The sequence below is a fragment of the Phyllobates terribilis genome, unplaced genomic scaffold (genome assembly GCF_046119375.1).
Source record: "Phyllobates terribilis strain yellow unplaced genomic scaffold, ASM4611937v1 Scaffold_1__5_contigs__length_1240528914, whole genome shotgun sequence".
In the NCBI taxonomy this organism is placed as follows: Eukaryota; Metazoa; Chordata; class Amphibia; order Anura; family Dendrobatidae; genus Phyllobates; species Phyllobates terribilis.
Window position 1 is genome coordinate 20,918,602 of NW_027362761.1, and position 21,045 is coordinate 20,939,646.

The 21,045-nt window shown below is 43.3% G+C and overlaps 1 protein-coding gene across 1 annotated transcript; it reads left to right on the top strand.

Moving 5' to 3' along the window:
• The first annotated feature begins 2,013 nt into the window (after positions 1–2,013).
• B3GNT3 (UDP-GlcNAc:betaGal beta-1,3-N-acetylglucosaminyltransferase 3) lies at positions 2,014–20,169 on the top strand. The gene is made up of 2 exons (XM_073651334.1): positions 2,014–2,158; positions 18,864–20,169. Exon 2 carries the CDS (start codon positions 18,873–18,875, stop codon positions 20,010–20,012), a length of 1,140 nt encoding a protein of 379 aa, XP_073507435.1. The 5' UTR covers positions 2,014–2,158; positions 18,864–18,872; the 3' UTR covers positions 20,013–20,169.
• Positions 20,170–21,045: the final 876 nt, after the last annotated feature.

Below are 21,045 nucleotides of genomic sequence, written 5' to 3' on the forward strand. Positions count from 1 at the left end.
TATGCACCAATTCGTATGAATGTAAATGATTTTCATCCGCAGTTTAGTACATTTTATTTTTCTCTGGTGTTATATCGGCTCAGATATGAGTATACTTGTCTTAATGGGACATTGTCACAGTTGTAACTGATATCTTTTCTCTTGCACAATAGTATGATCCTGATGACGTAAATGTGTTATAATAGTGGAAAGACGAGACATTGTGGGGAAATCCAGCAACCTGTAATTTCTACTATGTGGAAATAAACATGGGAACGGCATTTTTTTTAAAGAGGTTCTCTACATTAATTTTAAACCGCAGAGGAAGGACAACTAGGAAGCAGTCAATAATTGCTTATACTTTATTTATTTTTTTCTCACTTGTATAGCACCATTAATTCCACAGTGCTTTACAAACCTCATCTAACTCTATCATTGAAAAATATAAACTGCAATCTCTGCAACTGGTAAATTGCTGTAGATATTTGCTTTAAAGGAAATATGTCAGCAAAATTTCACCCCCAAACTATTTATATGCTATGTAACTCTTTCAAATACAAGTTCAGCTATACCTTTTTACATGACTAGTCCATTGCTCTAGTACTGAGCAATCAGTCACTCCAGCTCTATATCCTGCCCCTTCATATTGCTTGAGTGACAGCCTCTATGCTGAATGATTTCAGACAAAGGAGCAGGAGAAGGCTACGCTGGGCGGAGAATAGAGCTGGTGTGACAAAGGCTTCAGGTCTACAGCCTTATTTACATATCAATTACATCTCAAATTCAGATTTTTCAGTAATGGAGAAATCACTGACTGCCCATGTAAAGGTGTTGCTGGACTTGTCTTTGAAAGAGCTACATGCACATATAAATAGTTGTGGGGTGTGAAATCCTGCTGACAGATTCCCGTTAGGGTATGTGCCCACGATCAGGAATAGCAGCGTTTTGGACGCAGCTCACCTGCGCTGCGTCCAAACCGCTGCTTTGCACAGTAGAAGCACAGTGGTGGGATTTATAGAAATCCCATGCCTACTGTGCTTCTATTTAACGCTGCGTAAACTCACCAGCAGCGTGGGTATACGAGCCGCAGCATATCCATTTCTGTTGCGGAGATGGTAGTCTCTGCAACAGAAATTTCCCCAATCGAATATATTGGATGCAGTAACACAGCGTGACTGAACTGAACGAAAATACGCTTTGTCCAAAACGCTGTTATTTCCTGATCGTGGGCACATAGCCTTAAATAGGGCAATGCCGCCGTTCTGCTAGTCTGTGGCACAGTGCAATGCCGCCGTTCTGCTAGTCTGTGGCACAGTGCAATGCCGCCGTTCTGCTAGTCTGTGGCACAGTGCAATGCCGCCGTTCTGCTAGTCTGTGGCACAGTGCAATGCCGCCGTTCTGCTAGTCTGTGGCACAGTGCAATGCCGCCGTTCTGCTAGTCTGTGGCACAGTGCAATGCCGCCGTTCTGCTAGTTTGTGGCACAGTGCAATGCCGCCGTTCTGCTAGTCTGTGGCACAGTACAATTCCATGTTTGTCTCAGTCTATGAATAGAGCAGTGTGTATCATTTCCAATAGGAGCTGTACCCTAGGGAATGAAGCTGCAGTGTTCTATAAACTGATAATTACATTTGACAGCCACTGGAGTTGGTAACAACTGATTGGTGGGGGTTGCTGGGCGTTGGTCTCTGACCTATCTTATATTGTTTACTTATCCTAAAGCCAGATCCTCAATATAAAAATACTAGACAACCCCTTTAAGCTCTGATGTCATAAATGGCTATATGTACATGTATATTTGATTTTTTTTGTTCCATGCATTACTCACTATGTCTTCCTTCAAGATCGATATGAAGTGACAGCTGATCCACATGAAGGTCTTTATTAGTGTAGTCAGATCATTGTTTTGACTGTCATCTTCTTTACAACATTCATATCATGTTTAAACCTAAGCATTGATTCTATCAGTTTATGCTAGATATTGCAGTGGTCCAGGATGGACATAACCCAACCAGTTCTTCAAGTATTACAAAGCTCCTCCTATACAAGGTGTTCTGATATGACTATCCCTGATCCTTGTCAAAGTGCTACCTGTGAAACCAGTCAGGTTAGGGATTTGCTGTTTGTCTCTGGAAACTGAAATACATTCTCTACTTTTCCTCTATGGGATAACAGTAAAATGTAAGTACGCACTATTCTACACTGCTCTAGTGTATAGCATGGAACAGAAATGTACAGTATTACATGAGCTTCCTTATACAGGACTTTGTGTTTGATTGTATATGTATCAATTATATCTGCGTTTATTTACTGATTTAGTTCACTTCAAAGCAAACATTGTAGTTGACAGCCGAGTATAAATAGTGTATTGGCGTCCACTTTTTTTTTAACCAGAAAAAGGTCTGTCCAAAGCTTTCTGCTTTAGGGGTAATTTGTATTCCACTAACATTATGAAATAGCATGGCTCGATTCATTATTGCATTTGCACGTTTTTGATGTTTTTGAACTTTTTTTTTTTTTCATTTACACTTTACTTTGTTCTCCTTTTAATTTGCGCCACTTTAAAGTCCATTTGTTTTTTAAATGTTCATCATTGTGGAACGGGTTTGTGGTTTCCAGATGTTTTTTGACTGATTCATCAATTTGACTTTTTATAAAAATTGTGCTGTAGTTACCCAGGATGTTTTGTATGCTTGAAATTATGGTGCAAATTCTACCCGAACTTACGCCTTTTTGAATTTAAAGTCTCAAAAATATTTAAAAGAAAAAATTACAGAGCATTCTTGATTTTCGTTCAAAATTCATGCACCACATTCACCATTTTTAATAAGTTGTCAGAAAAAAAAGTGACTATTTCAATGAATTCCTGTTGACTAAGGGCTCATGCAGGCATCTGTGAATTTCAGTCCCATCTCAGACTGCAATGCATGATCTGGTTGGGGGGTCTCATGAGAGAAATACATGAACAGTGAAACCGTCATGCTCTGGTCAGGAGATCAGCGGTCCGTTCACGGATGTTTGAACGAGCTCTTAGGAGTGAACGTAGACATTAACATTTATCAACATAATTTTGTTTTGTGTTTTTTTTTTTTTGTTTTTGTTTTTTTTCCAAGAAGGGAAACCCATAAGCTTGACCTGACACCACCACTCTCAAAGTGTCATGGTGCAGAGCAAGACTGAAGTAGAGACTAGAATAGAGGTCTAAACTATTCAGGACGAGTCCAGCTTTTGTCTTGGATGCAGTGATAGCCGGAGATTGGTCTGTATACCACATGAACAACGCTATGAATAGGCTTTCTCGAGGGAATGTCACAGGGGTCCTAATCTTGAGTATGGTCTGGGTGGGTCATAATATATAGTAGGCAAACCCCTCTAATCTTCATTCCAGGTACACTAACATGTTGGTTTTGCATTGGGGAAATTGCCGTACTACTGGTCCCACCACCAAATCAAAATGCTTCACAGGGAGGTGTTTTTTACCACTACAACTCCAGACCTCCTGTTAATTGTGCTACTTTGAGCAGCTTGTGTTGCTTAAAAGTTTTACCAAGGCTTGCAGCAGCTCTGGACTGGTGGGCAATGGCAAGCAGAGCTGCCAGCAGCAGTTATTGATGATTTGTGTACCCAAGTGCATTCAGTGTGGCAGAACATTCATCAGACAACCATTAATAACCTCATTGCTAGCATCCCAAAACATGTAAGTGCATGTATTCCACAACTTTTCCTTCTTGGTGTTGCAATTTCAGTGTTAAGGAGTGTAAAAAATATTCATTCCCAATAGTCACAGTACGTTGGTTCTTTTTCCTCAAATCGCATGGAGATTATATGTGCATAGCCATTTACCTGTACACAACTGAGAGGGTTCTAGTCTGCAGGGCAGAGGTAGATTAGAAAACTGATCTATACGATCCAAAAAATATATACAATTGAAATGGCATTTTATTAATTATTCACCACCAAAAATTAAAGTGTTTTCTTTTTGCTGTGAATCAGCATGTATCAGACCACTGTTGGGCACCATTACCGGGAAGCACTCTGACTATATTTTATTGGTTTCTTTAGAACTTGTCGTTGTACAGTATATATCAGTTGGTAAACTATTAACCCATTCACGATATATGATGTATAAATACGTCATCTGTCCTGTCCGTGTTCCCCTGTGATGCGGGTTCCGGCGCTGAGCCTGCATTTTTTTCGGCACATGACACCCAGCCATGGGTGAAATTGCGATTTCACTTGTGGCTGTTAATTAGTTAAATGCCACTGTCAATTTCTGACAGCAGCTTTTAACTCTCGCAAACTGGATGTGTGTCACTAGCTCCGCCGATCGGCGCCTCGTAACATAATCGCAGAGCGCCAATGGGTTAGTTGGAGACCCCTGTGGTTGTCATTGCCGATCTGCTATGAGCGTTGCCCCGTGGCCGGCGCTCAAAGCAGTTGAGCATCTTTGCTACACATAGCAGGTAGCACAAGTGATCGGATGATCACAGCTTCTAGTCTTCCATGGAGACTATTGAAGCCAGTAAAAAGTAAAAGGTTTTTTAAAAAAATATAAAAGTTCACATCACCCCTCTTTTGCTCCATTAAAAATAAAAAATACACATTTGGTATCACTGCATTCAGTAACACCTGACCTATCAATATATAAATAAATTATTCCGATTGGTAAAGTGCGTAACAAGAAAAAAAAAATCAAAACACCAGAATTGTTTTTTTTGGTTGCAGCAACATTGCATTAAAATTCAAAAACCACTTGAATAAAAAAGAACCTTAACATGTTTGGCATCTACAAACTCGTAATGGCAGGTCCGTTTTAGCATTTAGTAAACATGGTAAATTAAAAAAAAAAAACCTTGGAATTGCACTTTTTTTTGCAATTTCACCACGCTTATAATTTTTTCCCCCATTTTCCAGTACATTTATATGGTAAAATCAATGGTGTCATTCAAAAGTACAACTCATCCCGCAAAAAACAAGCTCTCACAAGGCCATATTGATGGGAAAAAAAAAAGTTATGTCTCTGGGAAGAAGAGGAACAAAAAAACGAAAGCGCAAAAAATGGAAAAATTGCTCAGGGGTGAAGGGGTTAATCTGTAACTATAATTTGTGTAGTATTGATTATTTTTCTTATCATACTACTATGTATATATCAAATCCTTTTAACTATAGTGATATTAAGATATTTATTTTGAGTTGCCTATATAGTGGCAATATATTCTGCAACGCTGTGCACAGATTGCCAACCCCCACCGATCCAAAGACCCAAGGTGCTGAAATGCTACTTTAGTACTGTTTCCTTCAAAGTTTCACCCTGTACATTAATCCCAGCCACTTGGCAATGCAGGGAGCTGTAGCGAGCCCATTCACTTGAATGGAGCCATGCTGCATCAGATAGCTGAGCTTGGCAGTGTGAATAGGGCGCAGCAGCCCCTTCATTCTCATGAGAGGTCCCAGAAATCAGATTAGCAATTATTAGGTGAGCTAAAAAAATGAATCAGACAGATTGTCCCGATGATAGGGTCTGTATGACAATGAAATGTGTTGACTGTCTATGGAATCGATAAACTACTTGGATTGAATAAATCCTTTACACCATATATTTGATGCCAGCAGTGTGGTGAATTGAACCCTCATTTTGACAAGACTGCATATATATGATCATTAGGTGATTGCATATTCTAGTGATTTGCCACCACTTGCCTAAATGATAATACCCCTACCTTTTAAATTAGGATGTTGATATTTTAATCCTAATTTTTTATGCATATTACAGTGTATAGAAAACCTAATTGTGGCCTGATTAGCTTAGTAGTGTATGTCATCTTGCACTGTGTTCCACATTAAAAGGCTTTAAATTGGAATATGGACTGAAATCCAGAATCAAATGGAGAGCTGTTTTCTTTTTTTTTTTTTCATATTTCCACATGTGGACCCTGCAGATCATAAACACTGTTTTCCCCCCAAAAAAGTGATATACTGTACATTTCATCATAGGAATATATTATAACCACATTCATGATATGAATGCTGTTCATATGGATGAGAATATAGGCTCTTACAGCATAACAGCCATAAGAGGTCTCAAACATAGGGAAGCTACACAAGCCCATGGAGGGATTCCTCCCCCTCCAACAGACCCCTCACAGGTATCTAATTCCTGTGTCCAATCTTATGCCCTCTCTAATCCTGTATCACTAGTTACTTGTTCTGGCCACTAGATGTCACTATTACTACGTATACCTAGCTTTACTTCCACTGCTAAACTTGTGTTTAGGCTTACCTTGTTATATACTGTTGTACTGTGCATAATTTACATATTGTTCACATAGCCTTATTATTTAAAGGGTCTTGGGCTGAGGGGATCTCTGTTGTTCTATTCTCAAAAAAGTTTGTTACTTTTTCTTTACAAGGTCTTGTATAGCTTCCCTCTTTTTGGGTTCTCTTATGATGGAAGTGCCCTTATGTAATATTTGGTCGCATATAGGTTTTCATAACAGCCCTAAGAACTAAACATTGTGGTTTTTTTCTTTTGCATTCGGTGGGTATCATTTTTGTCTTCCAACCACATCAAGTCATTTTATACACAAATGCCGTGACAGCGTTTCTGCTGTAGTTACAATCTATCTTCTACTTAGAATAAGTATATACTTTAATAAAAGATACTTGCAAGCAAGCCTAACAAATTAAAATAAAATGCAAATGCTGACAAAAATGTCCGATACATGTACTATATTTACTGCTTATTACAGTAAATTGTACAGGAGGCACAAGTAATTTTTATTTAAATCATTATGCCTAAGCACAGTCAAATACTGTATTAGCATATCTTGGTAAATGTAAAGAAAGCAAAAATGCAATGATTTGTAAATCTTATAGCCATATTTTATTCACAACAGAACATAGAACACAGATCAGAAGGTGAAAGTTTGAATATTTTCAAATGAAATGGAAAATGTTGCTTATTTAGAAATAGGCAGCAACACATCTCCAAAAAGTTGGGACAGGGTTAACAAAAGGTTGGAAGAGTGGTACTAATGAAAAATCAGCTGGAGGGTCAATTTTAAGTCACATGATTGACTGTATTAAAAAAAAACAGTTTATAGAGGTAGAGTCTCTCCTAAGCAAAGAGGGTCAGAGTTGCCAATCTGAACAACTGCATCTAAAAATTATGGAACAATTTCACAGAAATGTTCCTAATAGTAAACTTGGAAAGACTTTGATTTTATATACTGTAGATGGTGGGATATTCAAACGATTCAGACACTGGAGAAATGCATGTCCACAAGGGACAAGTCATTTGGTCAATATTACTTGCTCATGATCTATGGACCCTCAGTCAGCACTACTTTAAAGAGGTTCTCCCAGAATGAGATAAAATGGCATCCCTGATGGAATTCTAACTGAAACTGTCCTAGTCATGTGTCAGGACTGGCCGAAGACATACAGCTCCGGAGAACTGCGTCTCAACTGACGAGCTGTATCACACATACCTCTATTGCGACCAGTAGCATGGATGCGGTATGTGAAGAAATATGTTTTAACCCATGTTGTGCTCAGAGAGGAGATCTCCAGCTTCATCCTCCTCTGTCGGTTTAACAGCTTTGTAACAGGAGACTGACTGCACCCAACTGGAAAACGGAAAAACCTTGAGGGTGAAGATAACCCTCGTTGTGTTCAGTGAGTAAGAGAAATGTTTCAACTCATGACAGCTGTGCTCCTAGACACCGACTGAGGTATCACACATACCTCAGTCAGTGGCTGGAAGCATGGCTGTCATATGTGAAGAAACATTTCTCTTTCTCACTGAACGTAATGAGGGTTATCTTCACTAGAGATGAGCGTTGTTCTACTCGAACTGTTCGCCAATCTCAAATTCGAGCTGTTTTGGGCGGTGTTCGAGCCGGTCGGCGAACACGAACAATTTGAGAAAAATTTGGTTGTTCGAGGTTATGTTCGATAACTGTTCGTGCACCAAAATCATAACTGGATTTTTTCTCAGTAATGATGAAAATTAATGTTAATACGCAGTTTGAGTGTACAGCGGGGTGGGGGGAGGGGCAGGGGATGGATCTCTGCAGGGACAATGAAGATCTCCATTTTTTTTTCTCTTTCCCGCATTTGCAGTGGGGAGGTGCAATCTGTCAGCCTATCAGCAGCGCACACACGGAGCGAAGTGCTTTTTTTCACATAAGCAAGGGCATGTGTCATTGGCAGTGTATGTCACATGTCCTTGCCCTATAAGACCAAGCCATTTTCCCCGTCGCCACCATTTTCTCACTGCTGCAGCTGCGTGTTAGACGGCACCGCTGTTGCTGTGTGCGCTATACCTTGTTAATTTCAAGCCAATTTTCGCACAAATCTACAGATAGCTTGGGAGTAGGGAATAGTTGTGATTGCAGTCCTTTTAAGGACTAGGTTACAGCATTTCCTACGACTTTTATCAGGCAGGTCTGTGCTCTTAAATAGATAGATTGTGGGAGTAAAGACTAATTGTAATTGCAGTCCTTTTCAGGACTAGGTTACATCAGTTCCTATCAGTTTTTGCCAGGCAGGTCTGTGCCAGTGCTGTGCAAGTTTTTTTCACAGCATTTGGCTGAATCTAGCAAAGCTAATCCTTTTTGGCCTATTGCAGAGTGTGTTAGTCAGTGGAGTAGCCTATCTGTGTTGCAAGATATACCACCTGTGTATAGAATACCAATTTTTTTACTGCACCTAGTGAAGTAAAATCTTTTGGGCATAGCATCATTCTATTAGTCCATCTATACTGACCTCCATCAGGTTGCAAATTGAATATAATTTTTTTCTGCATCTAGCTCTGAAAAAATATTGGGCTTCTAGCTGTGTGTGGGACTTGTTGTATTAGTCCATCTATACTGACCTCCATCAGGTTGCAAACTGAATATATTTTTTTCTGCATCTACCTCTGAAAAAATATTGGGCTTCTAGCTGTGTGTGGGACTTGTTCTATTAATCCATCTATACAGACCTCCATCAGGTTGCAAACTGAATATATTTTTTTCTGCATCTACCTCTGAAAAAATATTGGGCTTCTAGCTGTGTGTGGGACTTGTTCTATTAATCCATCTATACAGACCTCCATCAGGTTGCAAACTGAATATATTTTTTTCTGCATCTACCTCTGAAAAAATATTGGGCTTCTAGCTGTGTGTGGGACTTGTTGTATTAGTCCATCTATACTGACCTCCATCAGGTTGCAAATTAAAAATAATTTTTATCTGCATCTACAGTACCTCTGAAAAAATATTTGGGCTTCTAGCTGTGTGTGGGACTTGTTCTATTAGTCCATCTATACTGACCTCCATCAGGTTGCAAATTGAATATAATTTTTATCTGCATCTAGCTCTGAAAAAATATTTGGCCTTCTAGCAGTGTGTGGGACTTTCTCTATTAGTCCATCTATACTGACCTCCATCAGGTTGCAAATTAAAAATAATTTTTATCTGCATCTACCTCTGAAAAAATATTTGGGCTTCTAGCTGTGTGTGGGACTTGTTGTATTAGTCCATCTATACTGACCTCCATCAGGTTGCAAACTGAATATATTTTTTTCTGCATCTACCTCTGAAAAAATATTGGGCTTCTAGCTGTGTGTGGGACTTGTTGTATTAGTCCATCTATACTGACCTCCATCAGGTTGCAAACTGAATATATTTTTTTCTGCATCTACCTCTGAAAAAATATTGGGCTTCTAGCTGTGTGTGGGACTTGTTCTATTAATCCATCTATACAGACCTCCATCAGGTTGCAAACTGAATATATTTTTTTCTGCATCTAGCTCTGAAAAAATATTGGGCTTCTAGCTGTGTGTGGGACTTGTTCTATTAGTCCATCTATACTGACCTCCATCAGGTTGCAAATTGAATATAATTTTTTTCTGCATCTAACCCAGCCAATAGTTTTGGCCTAATACCACAGTTTGGCCACTCAGCTCTGCTCGGTTCCCATCCATTGTTTTTTTGTGCAAACAACTCCAGAGTTGTGAATTAGTTAACCACCAAAATGAGTGGAAAAAGGCCTGCTGCTGGAGGAAAGGGGAATAGGCGTGTTGGGAAGGGGAAAAAAGGTTGTGTCCGTGGGGTAGGTGTTAAAGCAACAGTAACATCTGCAGAAGAAAGACCATCTTCCAGCCAAACTAAAATGTCTACTTCTTTTAGCGGACAATGTGATAAGATCCCTTTCTTACGGCCACGCCAATCGCTACAAATTCCAGATGAGGCACAAAAACAGCAGGTGCTTCAACGGATATCAAGTGCTCCTTTAAGTGGGCTCTCCTCCACATCAACTTCAACATCACAAATACTCCAGTCCTCAAAGGTGTCACCCCAATCGCACTTGCTTCCTCACAGCTCCCAAATCTCCAGCTGCCCGTCTGAGTATGAGGTAGAACAGATGGTTGAGTCTGCAGAGCTGTTTACTCATACTATAGCCTGGGAATCAGAGGTCGACTCCAGCGCTTCTGTGAATCCAGACGAGGAAATGATCTGCACTGATGCCCAGAATCTTTGAGTCGGATCCAGGACCAGACGCAGAAGGTTCTGACCATAATGTAGACCCTCATTCCCAAACTGTAACTCCTGTTGGTGGAGACAATGAGGAAGACGATGATAAGACTCAAATACCTGATTGGAGCGACAACTTTAGTTTTTTGTCAGGGCAGGAACAGGTTGGCTCTGAGGACGACGGGTGTGATAATGCACAGGGTGATGATGAGGTTGGAGATCCCACTTACTGTCAACCCACAGTCAGCCAAGAGATGAGGTCAGCAGAGGAGGTGGAGGAAGATGCTAGTGACGACGAGGTCAGGTTGCGCCTTCCTGGACAGAGACGTAGTACTGGAAGCACGTCAACAACTGCATCCTCAAACACAACTCTGCCTCTCACCACAAGTCGTGGTGGCTCTTCAGGTCGCATGGGTGCTAAGCCTTGCATAGCCTGGGCATTTTTTCAGATCGATAAAGATGACCCAACTCGTGTTATCTGTAACATTTGTCAGCAAAAGCTAAGTAGAGGCCAAAAAATACATAGTTTGAGTACTTCATGCATGAACCGGCACATGGACATGAAGCATAAGTTGCAGTGGGAAGCTCAGTGTGCTACAATGCGGCCTAGCCGGCCGGGCCAACCACCGTCTGCCATATCTTGTGCATCCGCGGCCTCTTCATCCTCTGTGACTGGGGGGACAGCAGTCACACCTGTTTTGGGGCGCAGACCTGCCACCTCTTTACCCGCAACAGCCAGCGTGATTGGCAGGTCATCATTTTCTTTGGAGGTGGTAACACCAGCTGGTGTTGAGCGCTGTCCGACATCGATAGCACCACCTTTGGATCAAGGCAACCTAACATGTCCGCCTGCATCTTCCTCACAGACCGGCAGTTTGCCGGGGACACCCTTATCAACCCCGTCTAAGCACAATAGCCAGCCCTCGGTCCCTCAGATGTGGACAAGTAAAAGACCATTTCCTCCTAGCCATGAGAAAGCGAAGAGGTTGAATTTCACCATCTGCAAGCTCTTGGCTACAGAAATGCTGCCTTTCCGCCTGGTGGACACAGAGGATTTTCGAGACCTTATGTCCGTCGCAGTGCCCCAGTACCAGATGCCCAGTCGGCACTACTTCTCAAAGAAAGGTGTGCCTGCGCTCCACCAGCATGTCGCACACAACATCACCGCTTCTTTGAGAAACTCTGTGTGTGACAGGGTGCATTTCACCACAGACACTTGGACGAGTAGGCATGGACAGGGGCGTTACATGTCGCTGACTGGGCACTGGGTAACTATGGTGACAGCAGGACAAGGGGCTGCTGTCCAAGTCTTGCCGTCCCCACGAGTTGTGCGTCAATCCTCTTTATGTCAAAGTTCCTCCACTGCTTCTGCCTCCTCAACCTCCTCTCGGTCTTCCACCTGCACCCAAAGCCTGTCTGGTCATGCCACAAGCTTTCTAACTGCGCAGAAGGGATCCTGCACACCTCCTTACTATGCTGGCAGTAGGGCTCAACGTCATCAGGCGGTTTTTACATTGAAATGTCTGGGAAATGTGAGTCACACAGCTGAGGAGTTGTGGTCAGCTCTGGAGAACCAATTTCATGAATGGTTGTCTCCACTGGACCTGAAACCAGGGAAGGCCGTGTGCGACAATGCTGCAAACCTGGGTGCGGCCCTTCGCCGGGGCAATGTCACACACGTGCCTTGTATGGCTCACGTGTTGAACCTGGTTGTCCAGCAATTTTTAGCCCACTATCCCAGACTAGATGGCCTTCTGCAGAGGGCACGGTCGCTGTGTGCTCACTTCCGCCGTTCGCATCCCGCAGCTCAGCGACTTACATCTCTACAGAAGTCGTTGGGCCTGCCACTTCACCGGCTAAAATGCGATGTGCCTACCCGGTGGAATTCAACTCTGCACATGTTGCAGCGACTGTGGCAGCACCGACAAGCCCTGGTGCAATACGTTCTGACGTATAGCCTGGGCCAACGAGATCCAGAGGTGGGGCAAATCACGCTGGAGGAGTGGTCTCAGATCAGGGACCTATGCACCCTTCTGCACAGTTTTGAAATGGCGACGAAGATGTTTAGTGCTGACGATGCCATTATCAGCATGACTATTCCGGTGATTTACATGCTGGAGCACATGTTAAACAGAATTCGGAGTCAGGTGGTGGCACAAGAGGAGGTGGAGGAAGTAGAGGAGGAGGAGTTGTATGCGGAAGGGCTAACATCTGCAAGGTCCAGACGGTCGGCAGCACCAAGGCGGCAGGCATGTGAGGGTGGGGGAGATGGTTTTACCAGGGCGCATGGTAGCAGCCAAACTAGTGAGGAAGGTGCAGGAGCCCAGGAAGAAGTGGAGGACGAACTGATAGAAGACTCCTCAGATGAGGGAGACCTTGATCACATTTCTGTTGTGCGAGGTTGGGGGGAGAGGACAGAGGAAGGAAGCATGATTGTTACCTCGACACCAACACAACAGGGACTTGGTGCTCCTGGATGCGCAACACACATGAGTGCCTTCTTGCTGCACTACCTGCAACATGACCCTCGAATTGTGAGAATTAGAAATAATCCTGACTACTGGGTTGCCACACTGTTAGATCCCCGGTACAAAAGTAAATTTGCAGAAATTATTCCTGCCATAGAAAGGGATGCACGCATGCAGGAGTATCAGCAGAGACTGTTGCAGAATCTTACATGTGCTTTTCCACAAAATACCAGTGGTGCACGTAGTGAATCTCACAGTTCCAACTTGCCAACCGTGGGACCGTCAAGTGTTCAGCACTCAAACCGTAACAGAACCACAGTATCTGCTGGTAACATCAATTTTGCGGAATCATTTCACCACTTTTTTAGCCCATCCTTTGCAAGGCCACAGGAGACAAGAAGTCTGACACATAGTCAACGCCTAGAGACGATGGTACAGGAGTATCTCCAAGTAAACATTGAAGCCATGACTGTGTCACTGGACCCTTGCTCTTTTTGGGCTTCCAATCTGGATAAATGGCCGGAGCTAGCCACTTACGCCTTGGAGATCTTGTCATGCCCCGCAGCCAGCGTTCTGTCTGAACGTGTGTTCAGCGCTGCTGGTGGTGTGCTGACAGATAAGCACACGCGGCTCTCCACTGATAATGTAGACAGACTCACGTTCATAAAGATGAACAAATCATGGATCCGAAACGACTTTTCTACCCCTGTGTCATCCTGGGGAGAGTAAAAGCTTGATGATTGGTTAAAATCACCCTACCAACCGTTTTAAGCTTTCAAATTACTAATCATGTTTATCTGTATCTTGGCTGGAAAATAATTTGGGCTTTGTAGCAGTGTGCAACACTGATTCTATTAGGCCATCTATAATAAGCTCCACCAGATTTAAAATTACTAATCATGTTTATCTGTATCTTGACTGGAAAATAATTTGGGCTTTGTAGCAGTGTGCAGCACTGATCCTATTAGGCCATCTATACTAAAGCTTCACCAGATTTAAAATTAATAATAATTTTTAGCTGCATCTAGCCCGGAAAATAATTTTGGGGCTCCGAGATGCGCAAGACACATAAGTGCCTTCTTGCTGCACTACCTGCAGCATGACCCTCATATTGTCAGAATTCGAAGTAATCATGACTACTGGGTTGCCACACTCTTAGATCCCCCAAACTTTTCGATCAACCTTTTCATTTTAATAAAGACCAAAAAAATGGTCATTTTTGAAATTATAAGCATTAGCAGGTTGTTAGAAACTGAAATCAAACAGTTTTCAACTCAAAACTTTATTCTAGGTGATGTTACATTTTCACATAGGACCCCTTGTTCGAAAGGAGCTTCTGAACTCTCTCGTCCATTGAATTTGTCAGGTTTTGGATGGTTTCTGCTTCAATTGTTTTGCATGAGGACCGAATACCCTCCCAGAGCTGTTGCTTAGATGTGAACTGCCTCCCGCCATCATAGACACTCCTTTTAATGATGCTCCAAAGGTTCTGAATGGGGTAGAGGTCAGGGGAGCATGGGGGTCACACCATAAGTTTGTCCCCTTTTATGCCCATATCAGCCAGAGATGCAGATGTTTTATGTGCAGCATGAGATGGTGCATTATCATGCAAAAAAATGATCTTGCTGTGAAATACACGGTTCTTCTTCTTGAACCATGGCAGGAAGTGCTGTTTGAGAAAATCCACATACATTATGGAGTTCATCTTTAGCGCCTTCAGGAATCCTAAAGGGGCCGACAATCTCTCTCCCCATGATTCCAGCCCAAAACATTACTCCACCTCCTCCTTGTTGGCGCTGTAGCCGTGTTTGCGTGGGGTGTCCATCAACCAGCCATCCTCCACTCCATCCATCTGGACCATCGAGCACTGCACGGCACTCATCCGTGAACAAAACAGTTTTGAAATCAGTCTTCATGTAATGTTTGGCCCACTGGAGCCGTTTCTGCTTGTGTGAAGTGGATAGAGGAGGTCGACAGGATGGCGTATGCACAGCTGCAAACCTCTGAAGGACCCTGCATCTTGTTGTTCGGGGGACGTTGGAGGCACCAGCAGCTTCAAAAACTTGTCTGCTGCTATGACGAGGCTTTTTTGCCGCTGCTCTTTCAACCTGACGTAATTGCCTGTAGGAAAGAGTCCTCAATTTGCCCTTATCAGCACGCACACGTGTGTACTGTGAATCAGCTACATACTTCTTGATTGCCAAGACACTTCATCCTGATCATCGCACAATGTTGATTGTAGTCATGCCTTGACCTAAACACTCCACAATTTGTTGCTTCTCAGCAGCCGACACATCCTTTTTCTTTCCCATTTTGGCAGAAAATGTAGGCTGCTTAATAATGTGAGACAGCCTTCTTAAGTAGTCTTGCCTTTCTTTGGACACACCTGCCAAACTAATTAGCACAGGTGTCTGCAATTGCTTACAGTGATATAAAGAGCCCTGACACACATCACCATCAATGAGTTTAACTGACAAACAAACAAATTCTTCCCTTATCACTCCTAAACACTTTTTGCATAATAATTTGGAACACAGTGTACATGTGCTTTTCCACAAAACACCAGTGGCTCACGTAGTGAATCTTACAGTTCTAACTTGCCAACCGTGGTCTGTATGGAGTTGTTCAATAAAGGGCCCAAAATTAAGATAACCTAGATGGGAGAGGTCTCTATGAATAGGAATTCCTAAGTATTTGATACCCTGTGAGGGCCAGGCAAAGGGAAAGTTGGACTGGATGGAATCCTATATGGATTTGGGGAGGGAGACATCGAGGGCCTCAGACTTCGCTGCATTGATTTTAAAATTTGACCATGTAACAAAGTGATCTATTTCAGCCATAACAGCATGGATGGATATATGTGATTGAGTGATGTATACTAGGACATCATCAGCAAATAGAGAGCACTTGTACTCGGTGCCTCCCACCTCAATCCACCTAATATTGGGGTTATGGCGAATTGATGAGAGCAGGTGCTCCGTCACTAGGATGTATAAGAGAGGGGACAGAGAACATCCCTGCCTTGTCCCATTGGTGATTGTGAAAGGTGATGAAAATGTTCTGACGCGCCCCCTGGGCCTTGGGACACCCGGAGCCGGACCCTTTTTGGTGGATGCTGGTGGTTGTAGTCTCTGTGGCGGCGACCCGGTTCCGTGGCTCAGGGTGGTCAAACCAGTGGCGGAACTATTTATGTGGTTTTGATGTTTAAATGTCCGACTACGCCACCCGTGGATTGCGGTCAGAGTGAACCGCTGCTCCAGGGCAGACCGCTGAGGCTGGTGTTGTGGGTGCAGCAGAGCGTAGCATAACTCCCCACTGGAGGAGTATAGCCTCAGGGCAGTGTATGCGGAGGATGGGGGTGATGGTGCAGGGCAGCAGCAGTAACGACACGGAGTCAGTGATGCAGTCCAGGGCCTTTACTCACAGTTCTTATTATCCAGACCACGTCTGCAGGTAACGGCTGCCCACGTCGTACTGTGCTCACCAGGTGAGGGGCTCAGACAACTCCCAGATAACTTTGGAGCGCTTCACAGGACCCCCTTTGTGTGTCCTTTGTCTGGCCTTTCTTACCAACCCTTCTGTACGGCTGCCTCGGGCCTCCTCTTGGTAAACTTGGCGCCAGTTTCCCTGACCCTATGTGGTGCCTTCCTAGCGGGTGTAGCGAGGGGCTGCGCCACATAAAATGTCACAGCCTCCTGTTTCTAGCTGAGGGTCGTTTCCTGCCTCCACTAGTTTCGGGGACCGGTCTCCCACTTTGGCCTGACCCCTCCACGCAGGTAGATTCGGGCGTGCGGTGGCGACTCGCCCGTCCGCACCCCTGGGATCCCTTCGTTCCTCGTTCCTGGAGCCTTCTCCGCTCCTCTTCCTTCCTTCTCCCTCTTCCAGGCCTGGGCCTCTGTTACTAGGCCCACCTCCGGAGCAGAGCTCATGAAGAGCCCCTGCTCCCTGCCACTTCTGCTCAGACTTCTCTGCACTGAACTAAGATGGTGCCCACCTTTTATACTCCCTTCTCAATGCACCCAGGAACTGCTTCCTCCCTGCTCCTGCACTACAGGGTTCCCCTTCCTCAGTGTTCCCTCCCCCCACTCCAGCCAGGGACAGGGACTGTCGTGCCCATCTCAGGGGCATATTGGTCGCCCTGCCCCACGGCAATGTGGTGTAATGCATGCAGGTGTCGGGTCCTGATCCACACTACATCCTTACCTGAGAGTGAGATATCACACCTCTGGGTGAGGTGCAATACCTCTGTAGCAACAGAGCCCTCAGGGTGCTACAGTTCCATTTATCTTCAGCCTAGGTGACGTATTGCGATACAGGGCCGTGATTTTGGCTATAAAAGGGTCCCCTATCCCAAGCTTTTTAAGAGAATCATATATGGCGTGCCAGGAGACTCTATGGAATGCTTTCTCAGCATCCAACGAGAGTATCTAATTACAAATTTTTAACTGCATCTAGCCCAGGAAATACTTTGTGCCTAGTAGCAGGGTCTGCTAGTCAGCGGATTATCCCGGCTGTTAAGCAAGTTACACCACCTGTAGTTTGGACACTTAATTTTTTCAAAGGAAATGCTTCGGGACCACGGGATACTCAGTGAAGAGCATCAGGAGGCACCCCAAGGCATAGGGGCTGGGACTGGCAGTAGGATGCCTTGCGGTGGACAGCCGAGCTCGATCCTTATAAAAGCTTTTTAACTGCAGCAGCTTTAGTGGACGCTACTGGAGCTGGAATTACGCGGCTGCTGGCATGAGACTTGCCCTCCAATAGATCCTTGTAAATGGATTTAAAGTGTATTCATTCAAATTAGAGAGACAATTTAAATTAAAAAGCTTAGAGCTGCCTCCACCACAGGGGGGCTCGCTCGACCCACCAGCGAACAGGCACCAGTATTGGGAGAGGGGGGCTGGCCGTCAGGGTTCACCGCGGCTCTGGTAAAAAACCCGGCGACGCGGAGGTGGCACGGGCAGGAGCGGACTGAACGTGTCGGCTTCTCACTTTTTGGATTTTAGAAGGGCATGACATGCCTATATCTGTGTCTCTCCCTCCTTTTACTCCTCCACCTCTTTTCTTTTCGCATGACTATATGTACTTGTCACTTTTCCATGTGTTAGTTGTGTCTTCTGAGCAGTTTGTCAGCTTTTGGACACCTTTGAAGGTGTTTTCTATGTGTTTCTATGTGTTTTTGTTTGCCTGCCATTGGTTTAAACGGTGTTCGACGAACAGTTCGGCGAACACACGGGTGTTCGACGAACCGAACCGAACTCGAACACTACGGGGGGTGGCTCAACACTAATCTTCACCCTCAAGGTTTTTTTCGTTTTCCAGTTGGATGCAGTCAGTCCCCTGTTACAAAGCTGTTAAACCGACAGGTCTTGTCAGTTGAGAAGCACATCTTGGGAGCTGTATGTCTTCAGTCTGTAGCCTGTCCTGACACGTGATTAGGACAGGCTGTAGTTTAAATTATATCAGGGACTCCATTTTATCTCATTCTTGGAGAGTCCATTTAAAAGCAGGTAACTATTTTTAAAATGTGTTGCTGTCATCAATCTAAATGAGTGTGTTTTCCATTTCATTTAAAAAAAAGTAACTTTTACCTTCTGATCTATGTTCTGTTGTGGATAAAATATAGATATGAGATTTAAAAATCATTGCATTTTTGTTTTCTTTACATTTTACACAGCATCCCAACTTGTTTTGGAATTAAGGTTGTATAAAACGGATTGGTATTTGTAACAAACTTCATTTGAAGGCCCTTTACATTTTAGCACAATGTCCATCAATGTATAATGGCAGTTATCTTTCAAATTATTTGTGAACGTTTTCCACCAATGCTTTTATCAAGTAATGCGTGGCACTGTTCAGTAGATTGACTTGTGTTTTTCGTTATGTTTTTTTTTGCAGAGAGGCACCATGAGGCTATCCTTTGTCACGTTAGAAGGCATTCTCCTGTTAAGTGTGGGTTTTGTTGGACTTCTGTTTATTATGCGTGGAGGTGGAGATGAACCAACCACTTTAGTCAAAGAGGAGCAGAAGATTGCTATTCCAATCCGCCTTACTTCAGTTGAAGAAAAACTTGAGTGGCTACCTGGATGCCAGGAGAACAAATCAATGCAAAGTATTGAAGGTTTTTTAAAACTACCAAAGCATATTAAAGATTTCTTGCTATATAGACATTGCAGAAGTTTTCCACAAATCCATAACTCTCCAAAAAAATGTGGAAGAGCAGCAGAATCTAATAAAGTCTTCCTTCTGCTTGCTATAAAGTCTTCACCTGGTAACTACGAAAGGCGAGCCATCATTCGTCAAACGTGGGGGAAGGAAACCAGTTATGAAGGTGCTCATGTGAAAAGGATTTTTCTTGCTGGAACTTCAAAGAATGTTCAGGAGGACAGGCATTTAAGACTGCTTCTTAAAATTGAAAGTGAAACATATGGGGATATCCTACAGTGGGACTTTCACGACACATTTTTTAATCTGACTCTAAAGCAGTTCCTATTCCATATGTGGCTAGAGGAATACTGTCCAGGTGCAAACTTCATTTTTAATGGAGATGATGATGTATTTGTGAACACTTTTAATGTAATAACCTACCTACATAGTCAAGAAGCAGATAAACACCTTTTTGTAGGACAGCTAATAGCCAATGTTGGACCTATTCGTGAAGCTGGAAGCAAGTATTATGTACCTGTACAAGTTACTACGTCTAACTCCTATCCAGTGTACTGTGGAGGTGGAGGAATTCTCATGTCCAAATTTACTGCTCATGTCATCCACAATAAATCTCAGGACATCCAACTATTCCCTATTGATGATGTTTATCTAGGCATGTGTCTGGCAAAGGCTGGCCTTGTCCCAGCCTCTCACATGGGCATGAGGACAGTCGGGGTGCATGTACCTTCTGCCAAACTAGATTCATTCAATCCTTGTTATTATAGAGAACTTTTAATGGTGCATCGTTTTATACCATATCAAATGTTAGTCATGTGGAAAGCAATTCAAGATCCTCAACTTGACTGTGGCCAGAAATTGTCTATTTATTTAGGTATATAATAGGAACTGATGTTGGTAAAACAGCCATTTAATAACGTTGCTTAGCTTATGTTGTATCATTTTCTCAATGGAGAAACTGATGTAAAAGCTCTATTTATGTTATATGTTAATTTATTTTTTGTTTGTTTTTCATTAAAATTATAATTTAAATACATAATTTATGATTTTTAAGTTTTGTTAATGCCCTTTATTGGCCATGAGTCAAAATAATCTTACATATGCCACTTTTACATTAAACTGCATAGAATTGCTGCCTACCACGATATTTGTGTGGTGCAGCTGCAATTATCTAAGTGGATGATTATTCTGCCATAGATTATGCAGCTTCAGTAGTAGAGCTGAACTAAAGAACTCTAAAACACTCATTGAAAAGCTAATTTCTAATCAAAGTTAATCCCTTAATGGCAACAGAACATGTGCGGCACATCTTTTCTACATCTGCATGAAACAGACTTACAGGTAGGGGCGGGCTGGGTCAGGTGGCAGACGGGCAAATGCCCCCCAGGCCGTTCCTCCAACAGAGGTTTTGGGCCATCAGCCATCGTCTCAAAACTGCCGCTGCCACTTGCCTCTGCCTGCGCCTACCCTCAGGGTGCGCGGTCTGACAGGAGGGCATGAGCAGAGGAAAGTCGCCATGACGCTAGTGAAAGGGGGATGGCCCGTGGACTCACAGGTAAGTAGGGATCAGCGTTGGAATAGCAGAGGTTTTTATTTTTTTTAATCTGGGGCCATTATGCTGTATGGAGCACCATGTGGAGCCGTGTATACAGTACGGCAAACTGTGCGGGGCCTTGTATACAGTATGGAGGCATGTGTGGGGATTACAGATGGAGAATTATACTGTGATGGGGTCACCATTCTTTGTTGGGGGGATTGAGGGAGAGGGGTACAGTAGGGTGGTCATACTGTGAGTGTGGAGGAATTCACTGTGGGGGTATCATACTGTGTTTGGGATGCTTTAGCTTGCATCATTCATTATTATCCGTTTCATTCAAGGATTTTTATCCTGTTAAATTACATATTTAAATTAGGC